The sequence below is a fragment of the Prionailurus viverrinus genome, chromosome D3, assembly GCF_022837055.1.
Source record: "Prionailurus viverrinus isolate Anna chromosome D3, UM_Priviv_1.0, whole genome shotgun sequence".
In the NCBI taxonomy this organism is placed as follows: Eukaryota; Metazoa; Chordata; class Mammalia; order Carnivora; family Felidae; genus Prionailurus; species Prionailurus viverrinus.
In genome coordinates this window covers 55,604,411-55,631,682 of record NC_062572.1, presented here as the reverse complement: position 1 = coordinate 55,631,682, position 27,272 = coordinate 55,604,411, and the positions used below count along the sequence as shown (strand labels likewise).

The 27,272-nt window shown below is 41.7% G+C and overlaps 2 protein-coding genes across 3 annotated transcripts in view; one reads left to right on the top strand and one right to left on the bottom strand.

Annotated features, from left to right (window-relative positions):
• Nucleotides 1-7,091: 7,091 nt before the first annotated feature.
• LOC125149606 (neural Wiskott-Aldrich syndrome protein-like) lies at nucleotides 7,092-10,371 on the bottom strand. Of its 2 annotated transcripts, XM_047828723.1 has the most exons (3): nucleotides 10,284-10,371; nucleotides 9,079-9,314; nucleotides 7,092-8,013 (listed from the first exon to the last, which is right to left on the bottom strand). In XM_047828723.1, the coding sequence occupies exons 1-3, from the start codon at nucleotides 10,369-10,371 to the stop codon at nucleotides 7,936-7,938; spliced, it is 402 nt and encodes a 133-aa protein (XP_047684679.1). In that variant the 3' UTR covers nucleotides 7,092-7,935. The 2 variants fall into 2 exon arrangements, with proteins under 2 accessions (XP_047684679.1, XP_047684678.1); XM_047828722.1 differs by having other exon boundaries at nucleotides 7,092-9,314.
• A 383-nt stretch (nucleotides 10,372-10,754) lies between these two features.
• KLHL14 (kelch like family member 14) overlaps nucleotides 10,755-27,272 on the top strand; it is a 100,778-nt gene continuing 84,260 nt past the window's right edge. The window contains exon 1 of the mRNA XM_047828721.1: nucleotides 10,755-11,747. Coding sequence (XP_047684677.1) covers nucleotides 10,798-11,747 — 950 coding nt within the window. The 5' untranslated portion in view covers nucleotides 10,755-10,797. The remainder of the gene's footprint in view (nucleotides 11,748-27,272) is intronic.

The following is a 27,272-nucleotide window of genomic DNA, read 5'->3' as shown; positions in this document are numbered from 1 at the left end:
ACACACACATTTAAAATTTTACCTTCAAAATTAAATACTGCACATGTTACCTAAAATCATTATACTTGAGTTTTTCCCAAGCATCTATAGCACATGTCCATTAAATGAGCAAATAAGCATTTACATTTGAGACTCAACTAACAATTTTTACCCACTTTAGAGATGCTGTAGAATTTTGTGTCAAGAGCATATGCATTTTAGGTTTGCAAAAGCAGTTACAACTGAAAGCCCTTCTTTTTTCTTTTATGTTTTAATTTTATTTTTGAGAGAGAGCGTGTGAGGAAGGCAGGGGCAGAGAGAGAGGGAGACACACCATCTGAAGCGGGCTCCAGGCACTGCGCTGTCAGCACAGAGCCCTATGCGGGACACGAACCCACAGATCGGAAGATCATGACCTGAGCGGAAGTCGGTTGCTCAACTGACTGAGCCACTCAGGCGCCCCCGAAAGCCCTTCTTAAAGAGAACTCCTAAGAGCTCCATCTTAAACTTATACAATAAGAGCATTTCTTGACACTTTTTTCTTGAAGCATTTCGTTTCCTTTGACTGTTGTTAGAAAGCCAGTTGATACACATTGATTGATATTGATATAAAACAAGATAAAACCGGACAAAATATTCTTGCAGATGAAATTCAAGTCCCCACCGAGAACTTAAATCAGTCCTTATCTTGACCCAAGTTACTTTAATGTTGAGTTCAATAATATATAAAGACAAAGTGAAAGTTTCCAATCTAGATTTACCATGTTGTATTAGCAGTGGCTGCATGTTACATCAGATTTTGAGAAAACATATCCTTTAGTTGGGCAGTTGTCTTTTAAAAAATAAAATGAAGTGAAATCCCCAACAGAATTCTTTGTCACCTCAACCAACCAAATCCCAAAACGTATCCAAACTGTCAGATGATACTTTAACAATATAACCATATCAATTAATAGAATTTGAACAATTTGAACAACTTTTCTGAAATATTATGAAACACTGTATTTTAAACAAACATATGTAAAAATAGGATTGAGTGTACTCGTGTGGGATAGAGGAGTAGAAAGCGTATGGTGAAAAAGATAAGAGAGCAATGGAGAAAGGCTATTCTGAAAATGGACAATTGGAGAAACTTGTACTAATATCAAAGAAGTAGGGAATGGAAATAAATAGATATTTAAACATATAAACAGGTTATCTGTAAAGGAAATTAGACCTCATTCAAGATGGTATGCCCTTGTAATGATACAATAATATTTACTGATTAAGCACATAGGTATTTGGGGGGCATGGTTGGCTCAGTTGGTTGAGCACACGACTACTGATTTCAGCTCAGGTCCTGATCCCAGAGTCCTGGGATCGAGCCCCCCATCATGGAGTCCCTCGCATTCAGCCTCGCCTCTGGCTCCCGCTCCCCGGCTCATGCTCGCGCGCTCTCTCTCTCTCTCTCAAAAAAACAAAAATAAAATAAAAAATTTTTAATTTAAAAAAAGCATCTAAGTATTTGGCTAACAAACTTACATCCTTCTATTTAACTATAAAAAATTTCAGTGAGCTGGTGAATATTCCAACACAGCAATACGTATTTTTATTTTTAAGAATTAGTAAGAGCACACAAAAAAAATGCCACAAATAAAGAAAACTTTGAGGGTGGAGAAGGTGGTTAGGATAATTTGCAAATTTGGGTGACGACCCTTCGTGATAAAGACGCATCGCCTTGCTAACAGGGAATGATTTCCAGGCCTTCCTTTACTCATCATTCAGAATATGGCATTTCCATAGTAAAGCAAATACTTTCCCTTAAACCCAACTCCTCAAAAACTTTGATGCATATAAAATAATTTATTTGTGAGTGTCTCTGTTGATACACTCAAAATCCTTCCAATTTTTTATGTGTTTGTATCTGACTATTTGTACAAAGATGACTGAGTAAATACTCTGACTTCAAGCCTCCGACCAGTTTTCAGGGGAAGAAGAATTTTTTTTCTTCTTGTATTGTTTAAACCTCCATCTTAGTCTACAAGTCATGAAGAAAATTCCCAATTGATCTTTGGGAAATGTTCACTCTAATCTTGTCTCAGTGCAGCTTCATACTAGTTAAATGAATAAAATCCTCTTTTTCCCCAAATATGGGGAAACTGAGACCTGGAGAATAAAAGTGATTTGTCCAGGGTCACAAGTAATGTCAAAGACAAAAGCTGTAGCCCAACAACATCCTCTCTCTGCTCAGTCGTTGGCATGAAGGCCTATTACCAAAAAGGCACTTTTCAGAGTCGGGTATATATTTGGCAACCTATTGTTAAACCATTATTAATAATAAATGCCCTTCATTTTTAGAATCTCAGTTACCCAAGACACATACATCAAAGACCAAATGTTCCCCAAGGTAAAAGAATGGTGGTTTTTAAAACTATAGGAAAACAAACTGAAACACAAAATATCTAAAGAACAAAGTAAAAAAAAAAATCATGGTTCTTTTGTTAAAGTGGCGAGTTATCTCTTCAACAGCATTATAGATTATTGCAAACCTGAGAAATATAGATTTCTTTATTCCTTCTGTCCCATATTTGTTGAGGACTAGTTATAATGTGCAGAAAAGAAAAAAATAAAAGGAAAGCTATGTGCATTTTTTATGTAGCAAGCATTGACATGGTGCTCACTAGGTATCTAGTACTGTTCTAAGCACGTTTACAAATATTTCCAAAATTTTAAGCATTATAAAACCCTAGGAGAAAGCACTATAATTATCCCCATTCTCAGATGCAGAGACTGGGCAGAGAAATGTTATTTATCCAAAGTCCAAAGAAGGGAAGTATTGCAAAGCTGGGATTCAAATGTCAGTGGGCTCCTTCCGGAATGCAGGCTGAGAATCACAGCTCTCTGCTACCTTTGTTTACTAGTTTAATCAGTATTTCCATAAAAGTACCTATTCTCTTCAAATTTTTAGAGCACTTTGTTGGTGATGGTTGCCGTAAGTGAAGGATTTGAAGGAAATGTTCATAAGGTTCTATCAGACTCTTATCTATGTGCTATGAACAATAAACGTTTACTTCACAATGTTATGAAGATTTTATTAATTTTTAGGCAGTAGATGAGTAAAATCAAGAAATTGAGTAACATCACTTTAGTTAAATGCCCAGCACAGTCCCTGATTATAAAATACATCCTTGTTCTTTCTGCTGTTCCCCTGATAAATTTGAAAATTCATCTTTCATAGTCCATCACTATATTTATTGAATAACTATTATGGACAAGGTACAGAGCTATGGACCATGGGAGATTTTGTCAGATACAAGGCTTTTTCTCCTCTAGAAGCTTATAATCTAGTTGACATCCTAAAATATATTTACCTAAACAAGCAACTAACAATGCAAAGCAGTAAATAATAAATGTCAAAAGAGTATTACAGGTAATAAGTTCTATAAGGAAGGTAGGAGCCTGTTCTTTCTGCTCCAGTAGTTCATTACACATACCCTTATTAGAGCAATTATCACCTTGTAATTATTCACATGCTGTGTCTAATTTACCTGCCTGTCTCCTCCATTAGAATGTTAGCCCCTTGAGGGCAAGGATGCAGTTTTAGTCCTCATTGTATCTTCAATGTTCAGCACATCGTCTGGTATATAATAAATGCTTAGCATATGCTTGGTGAATAAACGAATGACGTTCATAGAAGGCAGGCACTTCTTTTGTGGCTAGTGTAGCAGAATGGTTAATCTCTGGAGTCAGGTTGTACTGATTTGGATCTTGGCTCTACCTTTAAAAAGCTGTATGGCCCTGAAATTTTTACTTGATTTCTCTGCACTTCCTTTTGCTCATTGGTAAGATTAAAATAATGATACCTTTCTTTATTAGCTAACTTTACTATGGAACAAATCACCCCAAAAATGAATGGCTTCAAATAGCAGCCATTTATTTCCTTAAGAGTTCTGCGTGTCAGTAAATTTGGGCTATATTGGTTCCCCTATCTTGGCTGGCTCATTCATACATCTGAGTTCAGTTATCAGGTCATCTGGGACCACATGGGATCTCATCTGCCACCAGGCTAACGTGGACTTTTCACATGGCAGCTGGCAGGACTCAAAGAGGGCAAGTTGAAGCATACAAGGCCTTTTGAGGCTCAGACTTGGAATTGACACACAGTCACTTCTGGCACATTCTATTGATCAAACAAGTCCTAAGGCCAGCTCACATCCAAGGAGTGGGGAAATAGACTTCACTCTTGATGGGGAGAACAGCAAAGCCACCTTATAATCGGGTATTTATACCAGGAAGGATGAAGAGTTGGAATCATTCTTACCATCTACCATACTCTGTCATGGGATTAGCAAAAGGATTAAGAAAATAAAACATCTAAAGGATTTCGGCTAGTGTGCACCAAACAAGTAATGAGTTCAGTAAGAATTAGCTATGATCATTCTGTTCAAGGTTGCCAAGAAGAGTTTCAGTGTGGAAAGGAATGAGTTTAATCTTGTGAAATAGGTAGGATTTCTGTATGTAGAGAACCAAGGCTTCCCGTAGGGAGACAACGTAAATGTGTGGTATGAAAGCGGGATGTATTCAGAAAGCAGCTAATGGCAGACTTCCCAGAAGAGCTAGAACAGGAGCCTAGGAACCTGGAACACTGGCCGAGGAGTTGGGCTTGACCCTGGGGTAACAGTAAACCATTGGCTTTTGACTAAATGCTAGCCAACAGCACCATTTCTTATCTTTTACTTCTACTTCAGTTATTTATTATTATTTTTTGTTGTTGTTCTTCAATAAGTTTCTTGATGCTGATGGTTTTGTGATATTTCTGGCCATATCTACTCACGATGTAAAATAGAAACTTATGATTTTTGTCTGGGTCATGCCTCTCCCTGGCTTTGGGGATCTAGGAGGTCCTTCTTTGTTCAGTTTTATGGTAAAAATGGAAAATTTTTCCCCTCATCCATTTTACAAATGGTGGCAATCAGAAAGGTCAGGCCACAGGAAGTAGTATTTACGAAGCCAAAGAAACACAGGAGACGCCAGGCTGTGATGTTTATATAACTTGGTGATAATCATACATCTTAAGCAGAAGAGTCAAGAATGAGGAAAATAAGGTTTCGGTGTGGCTGCCCCTTCATGTGAAGCAGTGAAAGACTTTTGGAACTGTTCTGAAGACAATCTTAAATTCATCCAGTCCAGCGAGATGGTCCTAAGCAACCAGACCCACTGATTCGCCCGGGTCCCTGCCACCCTGAAGGCTGACCAGACAGCTCAGAGCTGGTGGCTGCTCTAGTGGACTGCTCAGTGGCACTAGCTTCAGAATCTCTCCACTGTACGTGGTTTCAATGCCGATTCACCGATGGATAATTTTGATAATTCTGCCAAAGTATGAAGACTGCTTGAATTACATGACTACATGATCATATTTATTTTTTTTTTTTTTTTTTTTTTTGATAAGACAATTCCGGCTTCTCTTATGCCATGTGAAATCCATCCTGCTGAGTGCTCTTGACTAGTCACGTCCTTCCTGCCATTTTAAAAACAATAGTGGCAGAGAAGCAAACGGCTGATAGTGCTCAGCAGGACAGATCAAACACACAGATGCAATTGCTGTACGTTGAACAGCGAAGTAGGATAAAATTCAAATACTTACAATCGCTTAGTAGCTAGCATCTGATTGCTGCAAATTGAATCTTTCATAACAGGATTTATTGTAAATAGTGTCATATCATTTGTGAGTTCTGCAACAATTTCATTCAGAGCCAGTGCAAGATATTGGAGGTGTGAGCCTTACATGATGGATATGCTAGTTTACATGTAGATTATGAAGAGATTTTTTATTATCAACATTATTTTTAATTGCTTACAAAACGGCCACAATTGTAATTTTTTCTCTGAAATTTTAAACATTCTCAAATTGTGTAACTTTAAAACCCGGGAGAAAACAGACTAGCCACTGATTTCAACAGCTGCTTTAGAATTGCAAGAACCCCAATTCTTCTTTTCCCCTTCCACTCTGGTTGTTAAATAGGCATCAAAATTATAGATATTTAAAAATTTTGAAACGTCCCTTCCATATTGTTTGGGAGCAGCAAAGATCCTTGTAATCATAACTAGTGATCAACATATCTTATCAGTAAAAAATACATATAAATTCAAAATCAAGATATTTAGAGATCTACAAAGCACATCTTACTTCCTTTTTGATAAAATGGAAAGATGGCAATAGCTTAATGATCAATACTCTTATTGACCTTTGAATTTAGTTCCAAATACTTTAATGGAAGCTCATACAAGATAAACATCAAAAGCATACTATACAAATTATACTTTCAATGTATGAGAATTTGGTGATACTCCACATACTTGATAGCTTTAATTGCTAATGACACAGACCCCCCCCCCATCAACAAAAAGACTGTATATTACATTTACACAATCTTCTTGTGTAAATAGGGGAAATTCAAAAAGGAAAAATTCAAGACAAATAGTAGGGCCAGAATATTTGGATAATCTATTCTCTTTCTTTCCCCTGCTCTAAACAAAAAATCCTCTTCTATTACTTTACCATGTATTTGAGCTTTTTGTTATGCATACGAATATCAAATGCAGCATCTCAACAAGATCTGAATAAAGTATCTTACTCTCAGACAACCGAGGACCTTGATGGAGAAGGGCCTTTGTGAGGAGTAAAATTCTTCAGTTGGATCTTTCTTCATTTATTGAAGAGCAAATATCCCACATGCACGTTAATGTTTATTATTCTAAATGGGGAATTCCCTATTTCTAAACCAAAGAATTTTCAGTTTCTCCCCCCCCCCCACACTTAAGCAGGTTTCTTTCCATCTCTCACAAATCAAAAGGGAAGGTGGAAAGACAGTCTTTCAGTGGTGCCCTGATGTGTATTTTAATAAGTTTACTAATCAGAGCACATATGAATTAGAATGAATCATATTCATATCTTTAATGGCAAAGAAAACTCAATTTAACTCATATCCAGCTTTCTTTCATGTTCCTTTTATTCAAGGGCATGCCTTCTTCTTCTTCTTCTTCTTCATCTTCTTCTTCTTCTTCCCCCCACCCCCCTTCTTTCTTTCTTGGACACCTCCAACCCCAACCCCCATTGACAACCAAAATGCAGGGCTATAAATGTAAGGGCACAATACATCATGAAATGAGTCTAGAGAACGTGTCCTCTACCAAAATACACATGAATCTCTGGTACAGCTGAAATTCCAGAATCATTCCGGGCTTCATTCTGCATGCTAAGCAGGGTCAAAAATGTGAGCTTTATGTGGTCATCCTTATATACCAGATGAGGTCCAAAGTTTAAAGGTTACATTTGTGAAATTGCAGCTGGGCTTCCTAGCACTTGACTCTCTAGCTCCTGCAAATCAAACACTCCTAATTGAAAGACATATCTGACAATATGATAATCTTTCAATTAAAAAAAAAAATGTGACTTCTGAACCCTTATCTGTTGAAGAGCTGACACAGAAGTTCCGAGATGGTTGCTTAACCAGACAAAATAATAGAGAAAATATGTTTTCCAACAAGATCAGAAAGCTTGAATAGTACAGGGAAACACACGTAAAGAGAAGGGCTGTCCTCTATTCCGTCCTACTAGTTCTAATTTCCCACCCCACGCCCCCCACCCCAGTTTGTACACTCAGCCACTCACCTCTTAGGCGAGGGCCAGTGTCTTTCAAATCAGACACAAACCCCAAATATCAAGACACTAGAAAGTGGCATCCTGGCATACTTTGAGATCAGACGGTTTCTGCATTTCATGGGGTGGGGGTGGGGGTGGGGGAGCAGCATACCAATGTAGTGAAATCTGGAAACAACAGCATATATACAGACACAAAAAAAAGTTTGCATATTGCACAGAGCGCTTGAAGATCATAAATCTATGCATGAGAAAGATGTAGTGGAAATTTTGGGGGGGATTAGAGTTTATTTTTGTCATCTCTGTGAGACAGCTACTCATTCATCCAGATCACAGCTAAGAAAAAAGCTGGTCACAGAAATTAGCAGTTTCAGCTCAGCAGCGAAGTCGCCAGCCTGTGAAGGCAGAGAGAAATTGACTAATTAGCAATGCGCACTAAAACTTGACGGTTCTTTATAGAGAGAGAGAAGAGAGAGGGAGAGAGAGGGAGAGGGAGGAAGGGGGGGCTCGCTTTTTCCCCTTCTTTCTTCCAAAGATGTTTGAAATCGCAGTCATTTACGCTCGACAATTTTTACAATAGCCTTGAGCCATAATTTTGCGAGTCTCTCCAGCATCCATCCCCCTGTATGGTCTCTCTCTACTGGCCAAGCACGACCGTTTCTCTCCCCAACCGTGGATTTCCTATTACTCTCGTTACGACTCACTGAGCCCCAGGCCCAAGGATAATGATGTGTTGTTTCTTGGTAGCATAATTTGTCACACGTACATTTTTTCTTCTTCTTCTCTTGCAGAAAGCTCTGCTCCCTCTCTCTCTCTCCCTCTCTCTCCCTCTCTCTCCCTCTCTCTTTCTCTCTTTTCTCCCTCTCCTACATTTTCTTGCTGTTGCTAATTCATGGTGATCAAATGATGTACGACAAAATAAATTGTAAAGAGTGATTGCCTGGAGTTGGGATCCAGAAGGTGTTTTCCCCCTCCCAAGGAGAGAGCAAACCTTTAAAAAGGAAGGACAATTGATTTTTGGGGGGGAGCTTAAGTGAGCCTTGACTTTGCAGCTGGTTGAAAGCAGGTAAGTTTCTGGCCTTGTGTCTGCCTTGTGTGTATTTTGTTCTGTCTTTTGGGTTGTTGGCGGGGGAAGGGACTGGGAGGGAGTGTTTCGGGGTGGGGGTGGGGGGGGTTGTGTGGCAAACGCTCATAAAGAATAAAACTCCTATGGCAAGAAATAAGCAGATGAGGGGGAAAGGCAAAGGAGGAGAGCAAGAAGGAAGGGGAACAGGAAAATGGGGCGGGGGGTGGGGGGTGGGGAGCGAGACAACGAAGCGGGGAGAGCGAGAGAGAGGTATGACCGGGTCCAGTTAAAGGGAGAGACTCTGGGAGATGTTTCAGGAAAGCCCGAGCTTTGGGGGGCCGTTGGGGGAGGGGGTCCTGCCGGGGGAGGGAGCTCGAGGGAGGTTAGGGTCCACCTGGAACGGGATGGTAAAGTGAGTCGAGAGGAGCCCAGTGTGGTATAAATAGGAAGCCGGCGATCCAGGACTGGCGCCAGGCAGGGCAGAGAGTGAGCCGCAGTGGAAGGGGCAGGTCCGGCGGGATCCCTCGGAGCCGGGCGGCGGCGGCGGCGGCGGCGGCGGCGGCGGCTCTCCCGGGCGTGCGGGCGGGCGCGCGGGCGGGATGTGGGCAGAGGGTCCCTTTCTGCTCGGCCCTGGAAGGTGCAATTACAGGTTAAGGACCCGGCGGATCGATTTCGCCTCGCCTCCCCCTGTCTGCCGTCCTCCGCCTGGATGCGGGCGGCTCAGACTTTTTTTTACAGAAGTAGTTCCAGGGCCAGGAGAGTGGGGGTGCCCGAGTGGGGGGCCGCTGGGGCTTGTACGGAGGGGCTCGGAAGGAAGCTGCGGCTTCGCGCGGCGACGCGGGGTGGGATGCGGAGACCCCGCACGGAACCTCCACCTCCCACCCCACCCCACCCCACCCCACCCCCAACGTTGGCCAGCCCCCACCCCCTCCCCCAACACCTGCCAGTTAACTTGAACTTCTCACAGTTGCTGGAGTTAAAGCCTGTGTTCCTGCTGCCCTGGGAGACGCAGCCTTTCACGTGAATCCCTCCGGGCCTCCGGGCTCCGGCTCTAAAGCCGCCCCAGTGGCCCCTCCGGCTCCCTCCTCGCCTTCCCCGCTGCCGCCCCGCGAGGGAAGGGGAGATACACGTCTGAACTTCCGCGCTTTGAGATGCGGGGGGGGGGGGGGGGGGGCGGGAGAGAGGAGGCCGGGGGTGGGGGGCTGAAAGGATTCTCCTGCCAGGTCTGAAGGCGTCTCTGGAAAATGAGCAAAACTGAGCGGTGACGGGGAAGCCAACAGTTTGCGAAGCAGGGAAGCAGGCAGGGCCGGGGTGAGGGAAATGAGCTAGAATTGATAAGGACAGCTCCCGCCTCTGCCGAGTCCACTGAGCTGGTCCTCACCGCGCTCCGCTGCACTTTCCCGGGAGAAGAAAGGGCTTTATCTGCTACCTCACACTGTTAGCCTAGGAGTTTCTCGGGGCAGCACGGATAATCGAGGGGGTTCCCAGCTTTCGGAGGGCTGAGAATCGCCCACCCGCACGCTTGTCGGGTCCCCTTCGCTCCCCCCCCCCCCCAAACTGGACCAACTGCGAAGAGCAAAGCTGCAGGCACAAGTTGACCTGGAACCTCCGCCGACGGTCGCCTCTGCGCTCTCGGGGAACCCCCGGGTCCCCACTCCCCGGCCTCTCCCTTCCTCAGGCCCGGCATGGACACAAGCCCACGAGGTGTCTCGGCCTCCGCCGCCACTTTGCCGTCGCTGCTGTCACCGCTGTCGCTGCCAAGAGCCGAGCCGGGGTGGTTTTAGGAAAGTGAGGGACGAAGTGTGTGGGCGGTGGCGAGAGGAGTAGCAGGGAGCTGAACCCTCGCCCCGACCCCAGACAGGGCCCATTTGGTGGCGCTCACGGATTCCTTGCCTTCCGACCTTACTCCTAGGGTCTGGGTCCTGGGGCGCGCCGGGCGGGAGCCGAGCTGAGCACTGATTGTTGTTCTTCACCCTCCCCTCCCCTCCACACCCTTCCCCACCCTGACCACACCCCACCCCCTCCACTACCCTTCTCCCCTCCCTCCCATCCCCCACCCCTGTGTGCCAGGTTGGAGGAGGGTTTAAAGCCAGGTGCGCCGAGTCAGCTCGCCATGTCCAGATCCGGGGACAGGACCTCCACCTTCGACCCCAGCCACAGCGACAACCTGCTGCACGGCCTCAACCTGCTGTGGAGGAAGCAGCTGTTTTGCGACGTGACCCTGACGGCCCAGGGCCAGCAGTTCCACTGCCACAAGGCCGTGCTGGCCTCCTGCTCGCAGTACTTCCGATCGCTCTTCTCCAGCCACCCCCCTCTCGGGGGAGGGGTCGGCGGCCAGGACGGCCTGGGGGCCCCCAAGGACCAGCAGCAGCAGCAGCCGCAGCAGCAGCCGCCACAGCAGCAGCCGCCGCCGCCGCAGGAGGAGCCCGGGACTCCTTCCTCCTCCCCCGACGACAAGCTGCTGACCAGTCCCCGGGCCATCAACAACCTGGTGCTGCAGGGCTGCTCGTCCATCGGGCTGCGCCTGGTGCTCGAGTACCTCTACACGGCCAACGTGACCCTCTCCCTGGACACGGTGGAGGAGGTGCTGTCGGTCAGCAAGATCTTGCACATCCCCCAGGTCACCAAGCTCTGCGTGCAGTTCCTCAACGACCAGATCTCGGTGCAGAACTACAAGCAGGTGTGCAAGATCGCCGCGCTGCACGGCCTGGAGGAGACCAAGAAGCTGGCCAACAAGTACCTGGTGGAGGATGTGCTGCTGCTCAACTTCGAGGAGATGCGCGCCCTGCTGGACTCGCTGCCGCCCCCCGTGGAGTCGGAGCTGGCGCTCTTCCAGATGTCCGTGCTGTGGCTGGAGCACGACCGCGAGACCCGCATGCAGTACGCGCCCGACCTCATGAAGCGCCTCCGCTTCGCGCTCATCCCGGCCCCGGAGCTGGTGGAGCGGGTCCAGTCAGTGGATTTCATGCGCACCGACCCGGTCTGCCAGAAGCTGCTGCTGGACGCCATGAACTACCACCTGATGCCCTTCAGGCAGCACTGCAGGCAGAGCCTGGCCAGCAGGTAGGAGACAACAAAGAGGAGGACGGGGGGCGGGGGGGGGGGGGTGGTGAGCACGAAAGGCCGGAGGGAGGGGAGGGGGCAGAGGGGAGGGGGAGAGGGGTGGGCTGTGTGGGAGGCTCCGGCAAGCTGAAAACAAACGCAAACAAACAATTTAGACTGTGGGGAAAGTTGATTTCTGAGTCCATTAAAGGTCAGCAGGGAACTGGCCTGAGAGCATCCCTGGGCGCTAGAAAGCCTGTGTTCTCTCAACATCCCCAGAGCAAGAAATGCGGGACTTGTGGACTGAAATTGACAGGCAGGTGGGGCCACAGGCCGGGGCAGTTAGAAGTGCAGCTTTGCAACCCTCTCTAACCAATCCTCCCTCCAAATCTCAAAATGAGCTTGCTTAAGGAAAAGGATCCTGCAATGACAAGTCCCCAGCCCACTCCGCCTCTTCCCTGCCTTGGGTGAGCACGAGCACCCTGGGGATGCTCCATGAGGAGAGCTTTCATTCTTTCTGTCAGACACTCAAGGTTTGCTGCTGCTGTTGTTGTTGTTGTTGTTGTTTAGTGACTGAGGTCTGCTCCCTTTGGAAGTTAGAGCTCCCAAGGGTTTTGTCTATTAGGGTCACTATTGGAAATTCTGGCATCACCTATCCAGGCAAACTTTTCTATCTTGTGGAAAGCCCTTCCTTTTCACTTTTAAAGGAGAGCAAAGCAAGAGGTTGCAGGGTGTCAGAGTGAATCATGCCTTGTAGCTCCCATCTCTAAGGGGAAACAGCTGAAAACTGGGAGGAGGGCTGTCATCTGGCTCCAGTTAGGTCCTCGTGCCTGCTCTGAAGTCACAAAGAAGTTGGGGACTTGTTGTTGCTCTTTGCAATGTGTCTGTGTGTGCTGTAAACAGGGTTTCACATCAAAGGGGAGAGAGAAATGACGCCTGCTTAAAATGTTGCTGAGTTGTTTGTTGGTTTGTTTTAACTGTAGGCATTGACAGTCGTGTTTCGTTGGCTCCAATTTTAAAACCCCTTTTAGTGAGCCCTAGCAGAGGGTTTCTTTCTCTTTTTAGAAAAGAGAAGCAGTATCGTCTCAGTTTCTCATGATAAAACATCATGATTTCAGAGGTCAGGCTACCCCAGCCTAATCCAGCAAAGCGTTACATGGTTTAAAAATGCATTATGGCATTTTCCCATTCCGAAGGATATCTAAAGGGGGGGGGTCACTATGTGCAGTTTTATGGAATTAAATATTTATTTTTAGTCAGGATGTTTCTAAAACGTCTAGAAACATTTAAAGAGAAGGAAGACAGTTTAGACAGCACTGGGGTTCAGGTGAGGCCCACAGGGGTATGGGAAACCTTGGACTTACAAACCTTCTAAGTTGATTTTCTAATATTTGTGAGAGATGAGTTAATGAAATGTGTCAAGAAATGACAGTAGGACAATAACACAAGCAAGAACCCAAACCCTTGGGTACTTGAATAGTGAGCACAGGAGTCTAAGTATGGACAAGAACATGAAATGTATTTTTATTTTGTAAGAGTTCTTCATTCGTCTAAAGATCAAAACTTAATGTGATGGGCAGATGTCACCACACCAATGGGCACTGCTGGTTAATATTCTGTAATCTTAACTTTTATCACTTCTAAATGACCTACAAGAATACTTAATTTAGCATATATTATACATATTCAAAGAATTCACAGACAACACAGCTATAGTCCTGAACATGTATTTGTTCATATTTTTAAAAGCATGTAAAATCTAGCATAAGTTCAGAAATCCAGAGGGATAATAAGATCAAGGCTTAACTTGTTTTAAGAATGATTGGAGGATAGGAGCATTACAGATCTGATCTCATAAAGAATTTCTCAAGCCCTTGATGCACTTCTGTCTAATAAGTATTTTCCAGGGTCCAGTGTTAGGACAGTTGACTGTCAAAATGCAAAATCCATTTTCCACCTTAGCCTGGCTTCAGTAACCAGCTGGGGCCTGCTGGCTCTGCCCTGGCGGATGGCTAAGATAGCAGGCTTCCTGGCTCCGTGATGACACCTTCCAGCTTCACTGGGCCATATCATTTGAAGGATATGTAGTGGCGTCTGACCACTAAATGCTTACAAGTGTCATGGATGCTGCAAGAATCTGATACTTCTGCGGTAGGAAGAAAAACTGTATTTTTCCTTAAAAGCAGAAGACACAGAGAAGAAAACAGTTCATGTGAGCCTATTGATGATCTCAAAGTAATACAAGTTCGATTTTGTTCCATTATTGATAACTGTGGCATTTTAATTTTTCAGGATTAATTACATTATTCTCATTTTAATGCGCAGAAAGAATGTAAGGCTACCCATCAGGATCTTAACTTTAATGTAGACAAAGATGCTATAAGTTGCGACCAATAGTATCACATTGGCCCATTTATTATAGCGTCAGCATAATATAAAAATGTTCTCTTAGACTTACATGTAGTTTAACAGAAGGATAAATGTGTTGAACAATTGCTTTTGCAAACGCATCACTCTTATTGAAAACAATTGACTAGAGATGCACAATATTTATTACTTTTTATCCACCTAAATTTTTTAAGGTCTAAATATGAAAGAAATCCTCAAATTTAGGCAAGGAGTTGAAAAATTAAAATTGGCTCCTCTGTTAGAAAAAGTACAAAATATAAGGAAATAGAATGACTTCACAAAGAATTTACTTGTTTAAGAATACGTTTTCCCTATAGAAATAAGGCTATTTGTGTAATAACAATATTTTTAATATTTTTAAAGATTATTAAGTAATTTTGAATTTTTATTACATCTAGAAAAATAAAGCAACCCAAGCCTACAGACCTTATAAATACCCAAATTAATTTTTAATCTTTGTTTTAGTTGCTTAGTCTTTCCAAATATGCCATTTATGCTCAAATTTGTATTTTATCTTAGCAAATTAAGCATTAAGAATGATAAATTAAAAATAAGAGACTTATTATCTGATATGCAAATATATGCATAACTAATTTAAGAGAAAAGGACTTGGGTAGACAAAACTTAAGACATTTGAAGTCTTATTTCTTATTTTTTTGGTTTTTTTTTTTTCAAGAAATATAAAACTTAAGAAATAAGTTCTTGAAAAAGTTTCTGGGAAAGTCATTATTGAAAGCTTCTAAAGCATGAAAATTTAATTTAATAAGTGACATAATATGCAATGTTTAAGGCATTAAAAAGTAAATATCAGAAGACATATAGTCTAAGTTTAGCTTAAGTAATCCCCAAAGTTTCTTTTTTCCTTGTATTTTTAAAAATTGAATGCATAATTTAGTAGTTGTTCAAATAAGTCCATTTGGACTGCATTCATTACCTTCCTGTTCACATTTTCATTGCATCTCACACAATGTATAAGTAAATGCTCATTGAAAGTTGAAAGAATTAAGATTATAAAATAAGAAAGCTTCAGTGTCGCACTTCACCAATGTGTTCCTCAATCTACATTACTAACGCACGTAACAAAAACCTATTGAACCTACAGGAAAACACCTGTCATAGAAAAGCATTAGTGAAAATAACCATATTTTGTAAAACATTTAACCATCAGCTATTACAGTCCCTTTTACAGTCCTGTACTGAAGTGTACTTTTTCAGAGATTATATTTTATAGAAGACAGAAGCCTACCTTATAAAGATTTCACTCTCTAAAAAAGTCTATTTAAAGATTTCACATAAATTAATTTGAAAAACTATTTAAACATCAGAAGGACAATTATCTATTGGCTAAAATGACTTGTAACGATTAAAAAGCCATTAGCTTTCCTAATACACAGTTTTGATTCCTGGCTTTGGTGCTTAAAAAGTGTCTCTTTAAATGTAGGACAATATTTTCGATTGGGTCTCCTCATAAGGCCTGAAAAACAACCTGAGCAAAGCAAACTAATCTTTTATCCATGTATTCTCTAAATTGTTACTTCCTTTTATATCAATTTGATGCCCTCGAATTAGAAGTTGTTAGGTAGTTAGATTTTTGTATCAGAAGTTACTCAACCATTCAGAACACAATTTGTTTATTATGTGAAACAGGACCATTGATTACAAAATTATACCACAGGTATGGGAGCCAAATAGTTATATCCTACAATCAAAAGGCAATTAGAGTAGATATTAATGTGTTGTATTGGCTTAGAGGATTTACTGACAAAAAGTGGACATGTTTAAATTTTAATTCATACTTGTATTTATTCCATATTTATGAACATGTGGAGGTTCACTCATTACCTTAGATAATTTCTAAGTATCTCTATTTTCTTAACTTAAAAATACAGTAAGAAAAAAAAAAGTTCCTTTATTTACAACAGCCACTTCATACCCGAGGACGTTCTAAGCATTTTACAAACATGAACTTATTTAATGCTCAAAACAGCCCTAAGGGATGGGTACCATAATTAACCTCACTCTATAGATGGATAAACTGAGACACAGGGAAGTTAAGCATTTTGTCCAGGCTTGCACAGCTGGTAAGTGATGGAGCCAAAGTCTGAGCCCTGGTACTATGGCACTGTTCTCATCCACAGTGTTCTGCTTCTTGCTATGAGCCTCTCCATGCGAGGATATGATCTAGTGATCATTCTTAGAGTTATACATAGACTCAAGACTTTCCTTGTGGAAAGAAACATGTGAGGGTTAAGTATTAATATATCTCACTTTTTAAAAAATTAAGGAAAGATGCTGTTCTAGTTCTGGGGTCAGAATTTTTTTTTTCTGTAAAAGACCAAACAGTAATTATTTTTGGCTTTGGAAGTCACACGATCTTTGTTGAAGCTCCTCCACTCTTCCCTTGTAGCACAAAACAGCCAACGACAATATGTAAATAAATGGGCATTGCTGTGTTACATTAGAATGTCACTTGTGGGCACTGAAATTTCATATCATTTTCACATCTTAAGAAATATTCTTCTTTTTAAAATATTTTCCCCACCATTTAAAAATGTAAAAACCATTTGGCGGGCAGGGGGAGTGGAGGGGAGGCTATTTAGAAACAGGAGGCAGGCTGGATTTGCTCTGTGAGTCATAGTTAGAAACCTCTGTCTTAGGCACCTGGGATACATCAGTGACCAAAATGGACACAAAATTTTGTCCTTCTTCTAATGGAAAGAATCCAACTGATCTTTCTTTCTCTGCTTGGAAAGAATACAAGTCTCAATAATTCTACCAATGCCAAATTAGTTTCAATTTTCCATAATAAAACTTAAGAATTTAAGTAGCAATCTTAAGAAAGTAAATAGTAATTAATTTAAAAAGTGAACGAGCTGCTCATTTTTATCAAGCATATTATATGTAGAACCAACTAACATAGTTAGTCATTATTCAGAAGAGGTTTAAATATCATTTATATGATATTTAAATGATTTCCAGTAGGAAATAAGATACATTTAACACATTGCTCAGATTGACGTGCACATATCCAGCAGGCTAATCAAGGCACATAAATGAGTACATGAACAATTGTTTCTCTAAGTGCCATCCCAGATCTCCAGCTGCTTTGATCAAATGGTAAGTGGTGTCAAGACTCCTGACTTTGGAGTGAATTTACTGGATTGAGTATGCCTATAGATCCTCCCTGCCTTCTCGAAAATGACTAACCTCTGAAGAAGCACTGTTGTAGGTTTGTAGGTTTGGTTCATGTGTCTGTCTCCCTCAGTAGATCAAGCGCCTGACCTTGATCTAGAAATGTGAGTTCAATTGGAATTGATATTGGCCTTAAATATAATTGAAGTGAACACTTAGGATTTGGTTCAGTTAAGTGTGAATTGACAAAGCCGATGCTGAACTAAAAATGAAGGTTGTTTTGAAGATTGTTAGACACACACACACACACACACACACACACACACACTGCTGTTTACCAACAGTGATAGTAGCTATCATTATTGAGTACCTACCATGAGTTTGACATATTACTTACATTCTTTCTAGTCCTTGTAACATTCTTTTCGTCTTTTTAGCTATTAGAAAATTGAGGCTCAGAATTGAGGCTAGATAATTTTGTCTAATTATCTAGATAAGGTTGAGTTGGAAGTCGGTCATCATCATCTGAAGAATACTCCCTTGCTATGAGTGTATATTATAAATATGGCTTGGACAGAAAGCAAACTCTAATCCAAGCCTTCCATATCTTTGTTTTATCACACCACAGAAGAGATTAAAAGTTACAACTTCCTAATGCTTCTTCAACCCACCCAAACAATGAAAAGGAGTGAGAGGAATATATTGGAAAGCCGAAATCCTTTACCATTGGTCTACCATACCTAATTATCAGTTCTGAGATTAAAAAGCTATGTAATGGGGTTGCTGGGATTTATCACTATGAAACGAACGTACTAAAAATACAATGAGCCAATATATTTTAAATAAATCAATAAATATAAGAACTTTAAATTTAACTATGAAAAATAACTGTGAAAATGGAACAAACTAAAACAAAGCCTAGGTGCTTGAATTAGAACCAAGAGGTTTTTTCCTCTAGGTTTCTGTGCACTGAGTACTAGAGTGGTATCGCTTTGTTTTTGTGAGGACAATAGAGAGCTATTCACACTGGTGATACTTATAGGTGATGAATACAACAGGTAGAAGCCAGAATTATAAAAAAAAAAAAAAAAGCCTGTATATTCTAATAACATAAAATAAGATTACTCTAATTGGAAATTTATTCTGTTTATATTTTGTTTCAAGAAAACCATTTTAACAATTGTTATGCCATAAATGTTTATACCTTCTGTCATTCACTTAGAATTTCAGAAAATATATTCATTGTTATGTCCTTTCCATTAACTTCCAAGATAATTCATGATGCATGAATTACTAATGATGATTTCTTTAAAAAAAGAAACACTATTATGATATAGGCAGGAGAATGAGTTTAACCAGAAGAAGGACTCTCAGTTGTAACACAGATGAACCAGTGAATATGTCTGTTTCACTGTGAATATTAAAACAGTCTATCTAGTCACAAACAATATTAATGAAAATAGGGTTAGGACTATTTGCAACATCAGAATTAAGGCGGAAAGGTAGCATAGAAAGCCTACAATAGTGGGAAAATGAAAGTAGTGAATACTTATGATGCAAAGAGAGAAAATAAATCCTAGGGAAGTGAAAAAGAAGAAAAAGAAGCAGTCAGGAAAATATAAGGCAATATAGGAAATCAAAGAAATTATTAAAAGATAAAGCATCTGAAAAAGAAAGAAAAAGAGGACTAGCAGTATAGAAAGATGGGCAAGGAAATTCTAGAGCTTGGAGAGTAAGTAAGTGTTCAATATTTTTTGGACAAAGAAGTACAAATTTAGAAGCATTTAAGTCACTACATACCCAACTTATATAGTTTACAAGGTTATAGATGGTGTTCCATTGAAAAGAAAAAAGTCAGTCCTTAAAAGAAACAAAAAAAGAATGTTTCCCCAAGAAAAAAAGGTCAATCGTGGTATTTCACTCTTATGATTCAGTTCAGTTCAGTAATCATATATTTGTAATCTGAGTTAATCAAGACATTTTATTAAAAACTCTGTGTTCTTTGGGTGCATGAGTGGTTCAGTTGGTAGAGCATCCAACTCTTGATCTCAGGGTCATGAGTTCAAGCCCCACATTGGGCGTGGAGCCTACTTAAAAACAAAAACCTCTGTGTTCTTGTGCTAGTTAATGCAGTACTTTCAGAAGTGTCAGAGTTCAAAGGGGACAGTCTGTTATGCCAAAGGAGGAGATGAAAATATAGCGCATTCTTTGGAAAATCATCTTGATAATTCAGTATAATTGGAACTGGCAGGAGACCTGAGAAGCGAGGGGACCTTCACAACCTTGGGCAGCTTTTCTAAACCCATGCCTATGACCAACTGACCCCAACAGTGGGAACTTGGGATCATGCGTTGCAATAAACCACCAACAAGAAGTTCTGATGTGGACTATCCCCCAAGTAGGTATTGGCATATTGCTGACTCTGTGTAGTTTACAGTGTAAGGAAAATGAATAAAGAATTACATAAATCAGTCATACCGGTAATACATGCTATAGAGTAGCCAACTGCCATGTAGTGGGACAACATAACCAAGTGCTATAACCTCATCGGGGTGGCCACAGAAGACTTTCTCTACAAAGAAGTTTAAGATGAGCCTTGAAAGATAAGATATCCAGAGTGATGGGTCTGGAGGAAGGCAAGGTGTGCCTCCCAGGGAAAGAACGTGCTGGGAGAAGAGAACACACGTGAGCACCAGGCAGAGAAAAGTTTGGTACCTTCCAGAGCCAGAAAGAAAGTGTGTGTGGCTAGGGGTTATGTGGGAAGTATTGTCCAAATCATAGAGGAAGGACCTGTCAAGGATTATCAAGTACATGGCTGAATTCCACAGTGGAAAAAATCAGCATTTTTTTTTTTTTTGTTGTTGTTAATTTGAACTGAGACAATAAGCAATAATATGGTAGAAACACTGCCTTTGAAGTCATAAACCTAAATATGTGTCCTAGCTCCACTTTAGCTGAACCCCACATCAGTAAAATGGGTTAATAATTATAGTTCTACCTGCCAGGGTTTTGGTGAAGATAGGCTGAGACAATGAAGGAAAACAAACAAACAAACAAACAAACAAACAAAAACATAGATATATAGATATAGATATGTGTGTGTATAAATACATATGTGTATATGTGTATACATATAACACACATACGTGTGTTATATAAACAGAAAATGCTCTTTAAAATTAACTTACTAATTTTAAAAGATACATTAAGCAAAATTTACTCGAATACATTTTTGCCTGTCAAGAAACCTCTTGAACATATCTGTGATTTCACTGGAGCACAGAATTAGTCAGAGACTCTTAAGACCAGAAGAATGAAGTAGAGGGAACCCGAAGGTGAACACAAGGGCATCAGAAGAAAGTGGGAAGATTAGACTTTCTGATTACTCTCAGTCATTTATATATAATTCTTCAAAGGGAAAATGATGGCCTTTTTACGTATAAAAGCCTTCGGTTTCTTCCATTCATAGAGGAGTGTCCGTTTTCTTTTTAATCTCATAAAGTCAAGCTTGGAGGCTTCGTTTTCTGCTGTCCCTGAGCCCCTCACATGCATATGTCAGGTCCTTGGCTCCCAGCGCGCCTGTGAGCGGTTGGTAAATTGCACCTGTGCAGGGACTCTGAACTTCCTCAGAGCTCAGCTGGGCCACCGTATGGAGACTGGCTCACTGGAGGCTGCAGAGAAGTGAACTGAAGAATTACAGTCGGTTTCACTTCCCTGCCTTATGTGCCTTCAGGTGCCTCTGAAGACAGGCGAGGCCGGTGAAATGGAGAGGAGGAGGAAGAGAGACAGCACCAATATTAGAGAAGAAAGAGTCCTTGCAAATGTAAAGGCATTGTGGAAAAATGCGGATAGATGGATGTGTGTACGTGTCTGTGTGCATATCCACAGCCAGAGTGCGTATTGCCGGCTGCCAGCTTTAAGTTTTTCTATACAGAGATTTTCGACATGTGTTTTTAGCAGCGGAAGGTCTATTTTGTATGTGGGAGTGGATGCAGCTCAGTCAACAACTCACATTCTGGCTCTGAGTGAGGAATTACTGGGTTGGGAGAATCAGTTTTTCACCAAAAGAAAATAACCGTGTTTGTAAATCCCGCTTAGAACAAAGCAGCAGACCGCTGTGTGGCCCTGATTTTCAGCACCCCTCAAGACCAACCACACCAGAACGTCCTGGGCAAATGGAAGGGGTTAGAAGAGAGAATGTAATACCTGTGAGTCTGAGAGGGAAACTTTGAAGGAAAAACTTTAATGCTTTACTATGCACACTAGAACCTCAGCACTTTCTACTTCGTATGCATTAACAGGGTTCAGTGATACCGTGATGGAACCCAGCCAATATTGGTGTATTATATAGAGGCAGAAGTGTGTGCCTCATAGCAAAGACCAATTGGGTGGGTTGGTAACTATGACAACTACACCACGACTGTCAGTGGCAATCCCTGTAATCTCCCTATTTGAAGGTTTTCCCGAGTGTTCATCCAAAATGACATTTGTAGGTAGGGACTACAAAGTAAAGCTAGGAAATACACATATATGAATAAGGGAGAGAGTATGGCATAAGAGGAGGTACCAATGAAATGGTTATGTTATAATGAAAATATCTTAAACAGTTCTATGGCATAGTAATTAAGACCCAAAAGTCACACAGACATGGGTCAGATCCTACCTGGACCACTTATAAGCTGGCTTTCTTTAGGTAATTTACTTGTTTTCAGATTGCTTACCTATAAAGTTTATATACTAATACCCACTTCATCTGGGCAATTCTGAATGTTGGAAGAATGTAGGTACAACACTAAACATAGTGCCTGGCTATGAACACTTAATAATTGATAGATTTTATTTTCACAAGAGTAGTTCTATTTATATCTAATTTGCTCTTCTGTTTACTTGTTAGGACTCCTAATACCATACGATACGTTCTTTCTAGAGCTGGATTCTCATGGCATGAATCCCAAGTGTTGCTCTGATAGTGATAAGGTTTCTGCTAAAAGTGTCCGTTTTATCCACCTTCGAGTGAACTACAGAGCTTAGGCCAGGCTTGGAGTCTGTTCTGTCCTCCTCATCCATCCATGTCAGCAATTGGAGACATTAGAAAAACATGGTGGATTCATGTCGAATGGCTTTCTTGAGATGTAATTTACATAGCATACAATTCGTTCATTTAAAGTGTAAAACCCAGTAGTTTTGGAGTTGTGCGGCCATCACCATAATTAATTTTAGAACATTTATCACCCCCCTCCAAAAGACCCTATATCTGTTAGCAATCAGCCCCCATCTCTCTCCTGCTCCCCTCAGCCCTAGACAACCATCAATCCACTTTCTTGGCTCCGGAGATCCATAGTGTTGCTTTTCTGGACACTTCCGATAAGCGGAATCACACAATACGTGGTCTTTTCGACCAGCTTCTTTCATGTAACAAAATGTTTTCAAAGTTCATCCACATTGAAGCACGTAATAGTACTCCATTCCTTTTTATGGCTGAATAGTATTTCATTGTATGGTTATAACACATTTTATTCACCCGTCAGTTGGTGGGCATTTGAGTTGTTTCCACTTTTTGCTGTTATAAATGATGCTGCTATGGGCAATTTATGTACAAGTTTGTGTATGGACCTATGTTTCCATTTCTTGTGGATGTATATATATATGTATACTGGGGAGTGGAAGTGCTCATATGGTATTTAGAAAACAAGGAACAAATGTTTCACCTTTTGGGGAGCTGTCAGGTTGTTTTCCAAAGCAGCCGTGCCACTTTGCATTCTCACCAACGGGGTGTAAAGGTTCCAATTTCTCTACATCCTCACCAATGCTTGTTGTCATCTTCTTGACCATAGCCGTCCTTGTGGCTGTGAAGTTCTAGCTCACTGTGGTCTGCATCTCCCTAATGGCTAACAATGTTGAGCCTCTTTTCACATGTGTATTGGCCATGTGTTCCTTTTGTTTTGAAAAATGTCTATTCAAACCTTTGGCCATTTTTTAGCTGGGTTGTCTCCTTCTTATTGAGTTATGAGCCTTTGAAGCATCTTTAGTAGTGTTTCTTAGGGCTCCTGCATCACCCCCAGGGCCCACCTTCTGCAGGAATTGGGTGTTGCAGCTGATGAGAATCCAAAGAAAATGCATGCTGATGTACAGTGGAAAACTCTCAAGATAAGCTGGTATGACACATATGTCTATTATTAAAACTCCTGGTGTTGGGTACGACAGGAGAATATATCTGTGGTTGACTTTGTTGTTTGTTTTCTTCTTCGTGTGATGATTTTGACTTTATATTTACTTAGGCATTGTATTTCTCAACCGATAGTTTGGACTTGGTGAAGCAAAAATTGTATTCAAAAAACTGTTACGTACTTTATTTATTTATTTAAATTTTCTTAGAGGTACATAAGACATTTTTATTCAAACTCTGTTTACACAATAACTATTTTAGGGAAACGTGGGGAAACTCTTTGGTTGCCGAGACAATGACATGAGGTGAAATTTTTTGGTTTCCAAAACAATGCTAATGCAGAAGAGCCACTGCAGAAGAAGAAGACATATGTAAAAAGAAAACAAAACTGCAAAACAAGTGCTCTCCATTGGAAGGGGAGGCAAAATTGTTCCTTATGGGGATTGGCAGGAAATAGTACAGCCCAGAATTTTCAGTCATGGCTGGGTTTCAGCTGAGGGCTTCACTACACATATCACTGAGGCAGTTTCTGACGTGGAACAGCTAAATTCAGCATGAGAGTAACTTGTCCTCTTCCATCTTCCTTTGCTACAGTCTCCTGGCAGTTTTCCTCGGGGACAAAAGATACCTGGTACTCTTGACAAGAAATTACGTTTACTACTCTTAGTAGGTTAGGCATGTTACTTCACTAACTGTTGCTTTGAGCGTGTGGATACGGAAGTATGTTCAGCACATTGTTTCCTAAACTGAGTGTTTATGCTTCTGGGTGGACGGTTTCTATTTTGATTATGCATCTGTTTGAGCAATCAAATTTTCGCTTTCTGTAAAGGTTTATGTCTCCATTACATAACAAAGAAGACTCCAGGCCATCACAGATCTGGGTGCAAAGTGGTAGGAATTTTAACGTGGATTTCTTTAGCTGGATACTCAAGGGGACAAAGTGTTTTCAGAAAATATGATAACTTTACAGTTTTTAGTATGCACTGCCAACAGATCCCAAGAAAGCAGGTAACCTCTCCAAATCGGTCACTCGTGTGTGTGTTTAGAAGGCAGGCATCTTCTTCCGTCTGTGGAGGTCTTACTCACGGAGAGAAGGTACTCATTCTAGGCAGCCATTTCAGTATCCTTAGAAGCCTAACAAACTTCAGCTGTCACTCAGACATTCTGAGAGTAAACATTTGGGAAGAGACAAAAGCAGACGAAGCAAAATGGAAATATGTCAACATCGCTGTAATGCACTCACATGAACTCAAGGCTTGTGATTTCTCCAGACTTAGGACACAGCAAACGAAACCAGCAGCAGGTAGTCTAAGTAAAACTCTATTCCAGGGAAGAAGCACCCCCTGTACAGACAGGAGCCCCTCAAGCCTTCCATCAGCCTAGTCAAACTGAGAGCCCGAGTTCCAGAAAACAACAGTCTTTTTGACCTAGAAAGAATAATTCTCAACTCTGAAAGATTTTTCTGGAAAATGTTTCACTTTTTTTATGGCAAGGAAACTATAGAGTCTCAGAGCATAAGAAGCATTTAGAATTTCTGAAAGCATAAAGAAATTCGTGTCTATGGCTTTATAGGCACTAATTAGAGTCCGCCACAAAAGCTTATACGAATCACTTCTCTCCATTAGCCGTATCTGTTATTATCCCTACTAGCTGCCCTTCCTCTACTGGAACATTGTTATCCATTAACATTTACTGCATATGTACGGTGCTTGGGCACCAAACAGGACTAGATAAGGAGCCTGCCTCCCCATATTCCAAATTCTCCATATAGAGTGTAGCTGGTAGGCTGCTATAAGGTATGGTTATTTTGTGGTGAAATTAGAAAGATCCTTTCTCGAGGTAGTTGTGCAAGTTTGACCATAGAAGGCCCCTTCTCAAGGCTTAGTTCCCAAAAGTGAGTGTGAGCCTCATTGGTCTCTTCTGCCCTGTGGTCCTGTTGGTTGGACAGTTGTAAGGAAGTCTGTATTAGCCTGGTTGAGCTGCCACACAGACTGGGTGGCTTAATAACAGGACTTTGTTTTCTCATAGTTCTGTGAGGCTGGAAGTCCGAGGTCAAGTTGGCGGAAGGATTGGTTTCTGGTGATGCCTCTCTTCCTGGCTTACCGACAGCAGCCTTCTCACCATGTTCTCACATGGCCTTTTCTGTGGGTGTACTGGCAGAGAGACTGGGACAGAGATTTCTGGTGTCTCTTCCTCTTCTTATAAGGACATCAGTCCTATCGGATTAGTGCCCTATCCTTATGACCTCATTTAACCTTAATTACCTCCCAAAGACCCTGTCTTCAAGTACAGTCACATTGGGGGTTAGACCTTCAACATATAAACTTGGCAGAAACAATTCGTTTTATAACAAGAGCCAGTGATAGGATACAGGCATCTGAAAGCAGGTTGGGGAAGCTAACTGAATGGTTACTTTTCAACTAAGTCTGTACGGCAAAGTTATATAGGCAATTGAGCAGTGATCCAAGTCAGCAATATATTAATAGCTCTTCCAGCAATACAAAGCCTTTATAAGAGAAAAATATCCTCTTTCCTCGACCTCAGAAAGTCTTGCGTGAGTCAGTAGTTCTCTTAAGAATCAACAATAGAGATTTTTATTTTTATTTTATTTTATTTTTTTTCATTTTTTTATTTATTTTTGGGACAGAGAGAGACAGAGCATGAACGGGGGAGGGGCAGAGAGAGAGGGAGACACAGAATCGGAAACAGGCTCCAGGCTCTGAGCCATCAGCCCAGAGCCCGACGCGGGGCTCGAACTCACGGACCGCGAGATCGTGACCTGGCTGAAGTCGGACGCTTAACCGACTGCGCCACCCAGGCGCCCCAACAATAGAGATTTTTAAATAAATATATCTTCCCTAGCCCTACCTCAGAGATTCTTCATGAACTGATCAGGAATGTGGACCCAGGAACCTACATATTTAGCAACATCCCAGGTGGTTTTGCTACTGGTGGCTTTTGGACCACACTTCAAAAATCATAAGACTAAACAAAAAATTGCTTCTGTTTTCCAATTTGCTACATATCTATGATAGAAGAAGGGAGAAAATGAGAACAGTAATTTACTGAAAGATACGTCTGAGGGAAATGTGTTGCAAAATTCAAAGTACTGTGGTAAACTAACATGAGGAGAGGGGAAATGGGTGATAGAGAAGGTTATTGGAATTACCAGACTCTAAGGGATTTATGTCCTCATGATGAGACTGGGGTACCTATTGCACCAGAGAATTTTCAGAATAAGTCAAGCCACACAGTACAGTGTTCACAATTCAGTTTTAGAGAATGTGGTCAATTTTCCCAAGATAATTTGTTTCCGCCTGGCGAAAATCTGATAACTGAAGAAGGCAGTGTCATGTGTTGGCCGACTGGGAGGGTCTGTGAGCCTTCCACACAGATGCCCTTTGCAGGGGGAACGCTGGAGAGTCTCTCAGCCTCACAGAGCCCTGGAGCTAGGGTTTACTTTAGCATTAGGCCCTCCAGGGTTGGTGAAGCAGCAAAGAACAGAAAGAACTGGCTCCCCACAGGGAGGGAGAGGAAAAGAGGAGGAGGATAAGAGATTCCTATTTCACCCACAGCAGCAGGGTGTCCCTAAGCTGGATCCCACAAGCCACACCTCATTGTCTCCACAGCATACACACACACACACACACACACACACACCCCGGGCCTGCCTCAGTCCCTTGCTATGTGTCTACCCAAAAGTAAGGGCAACCTTCTTCATTTGTCTTAACCCCAGGATGGTTTCATAGAATTATTCTTCCCCTAAACTCAAATTCTGGGCCCATTTAGAAGGTATCAGCCGAAACTCCCTTTTCTTGAATTGAAGATGGACACCTATG

Bases quoted from the DNA above. Each gene is read 5' to 3' on its own strand.
- LOC125149606 (XM_047828722.1), bottom strand. From the start codon at position 10,371: ATGCCGGGCCTGAGGAAGGGAGAGGCCGGGGAGTGGGGACCCGGGGGT. The intron at 9,315-10,283 runs GTCAACTTGTGC...TGCACCTTCCAG, and splicing joins ACCGTCGGCGGAGGTTCCAG to GGCCGAGCAGAAAGGGACCC.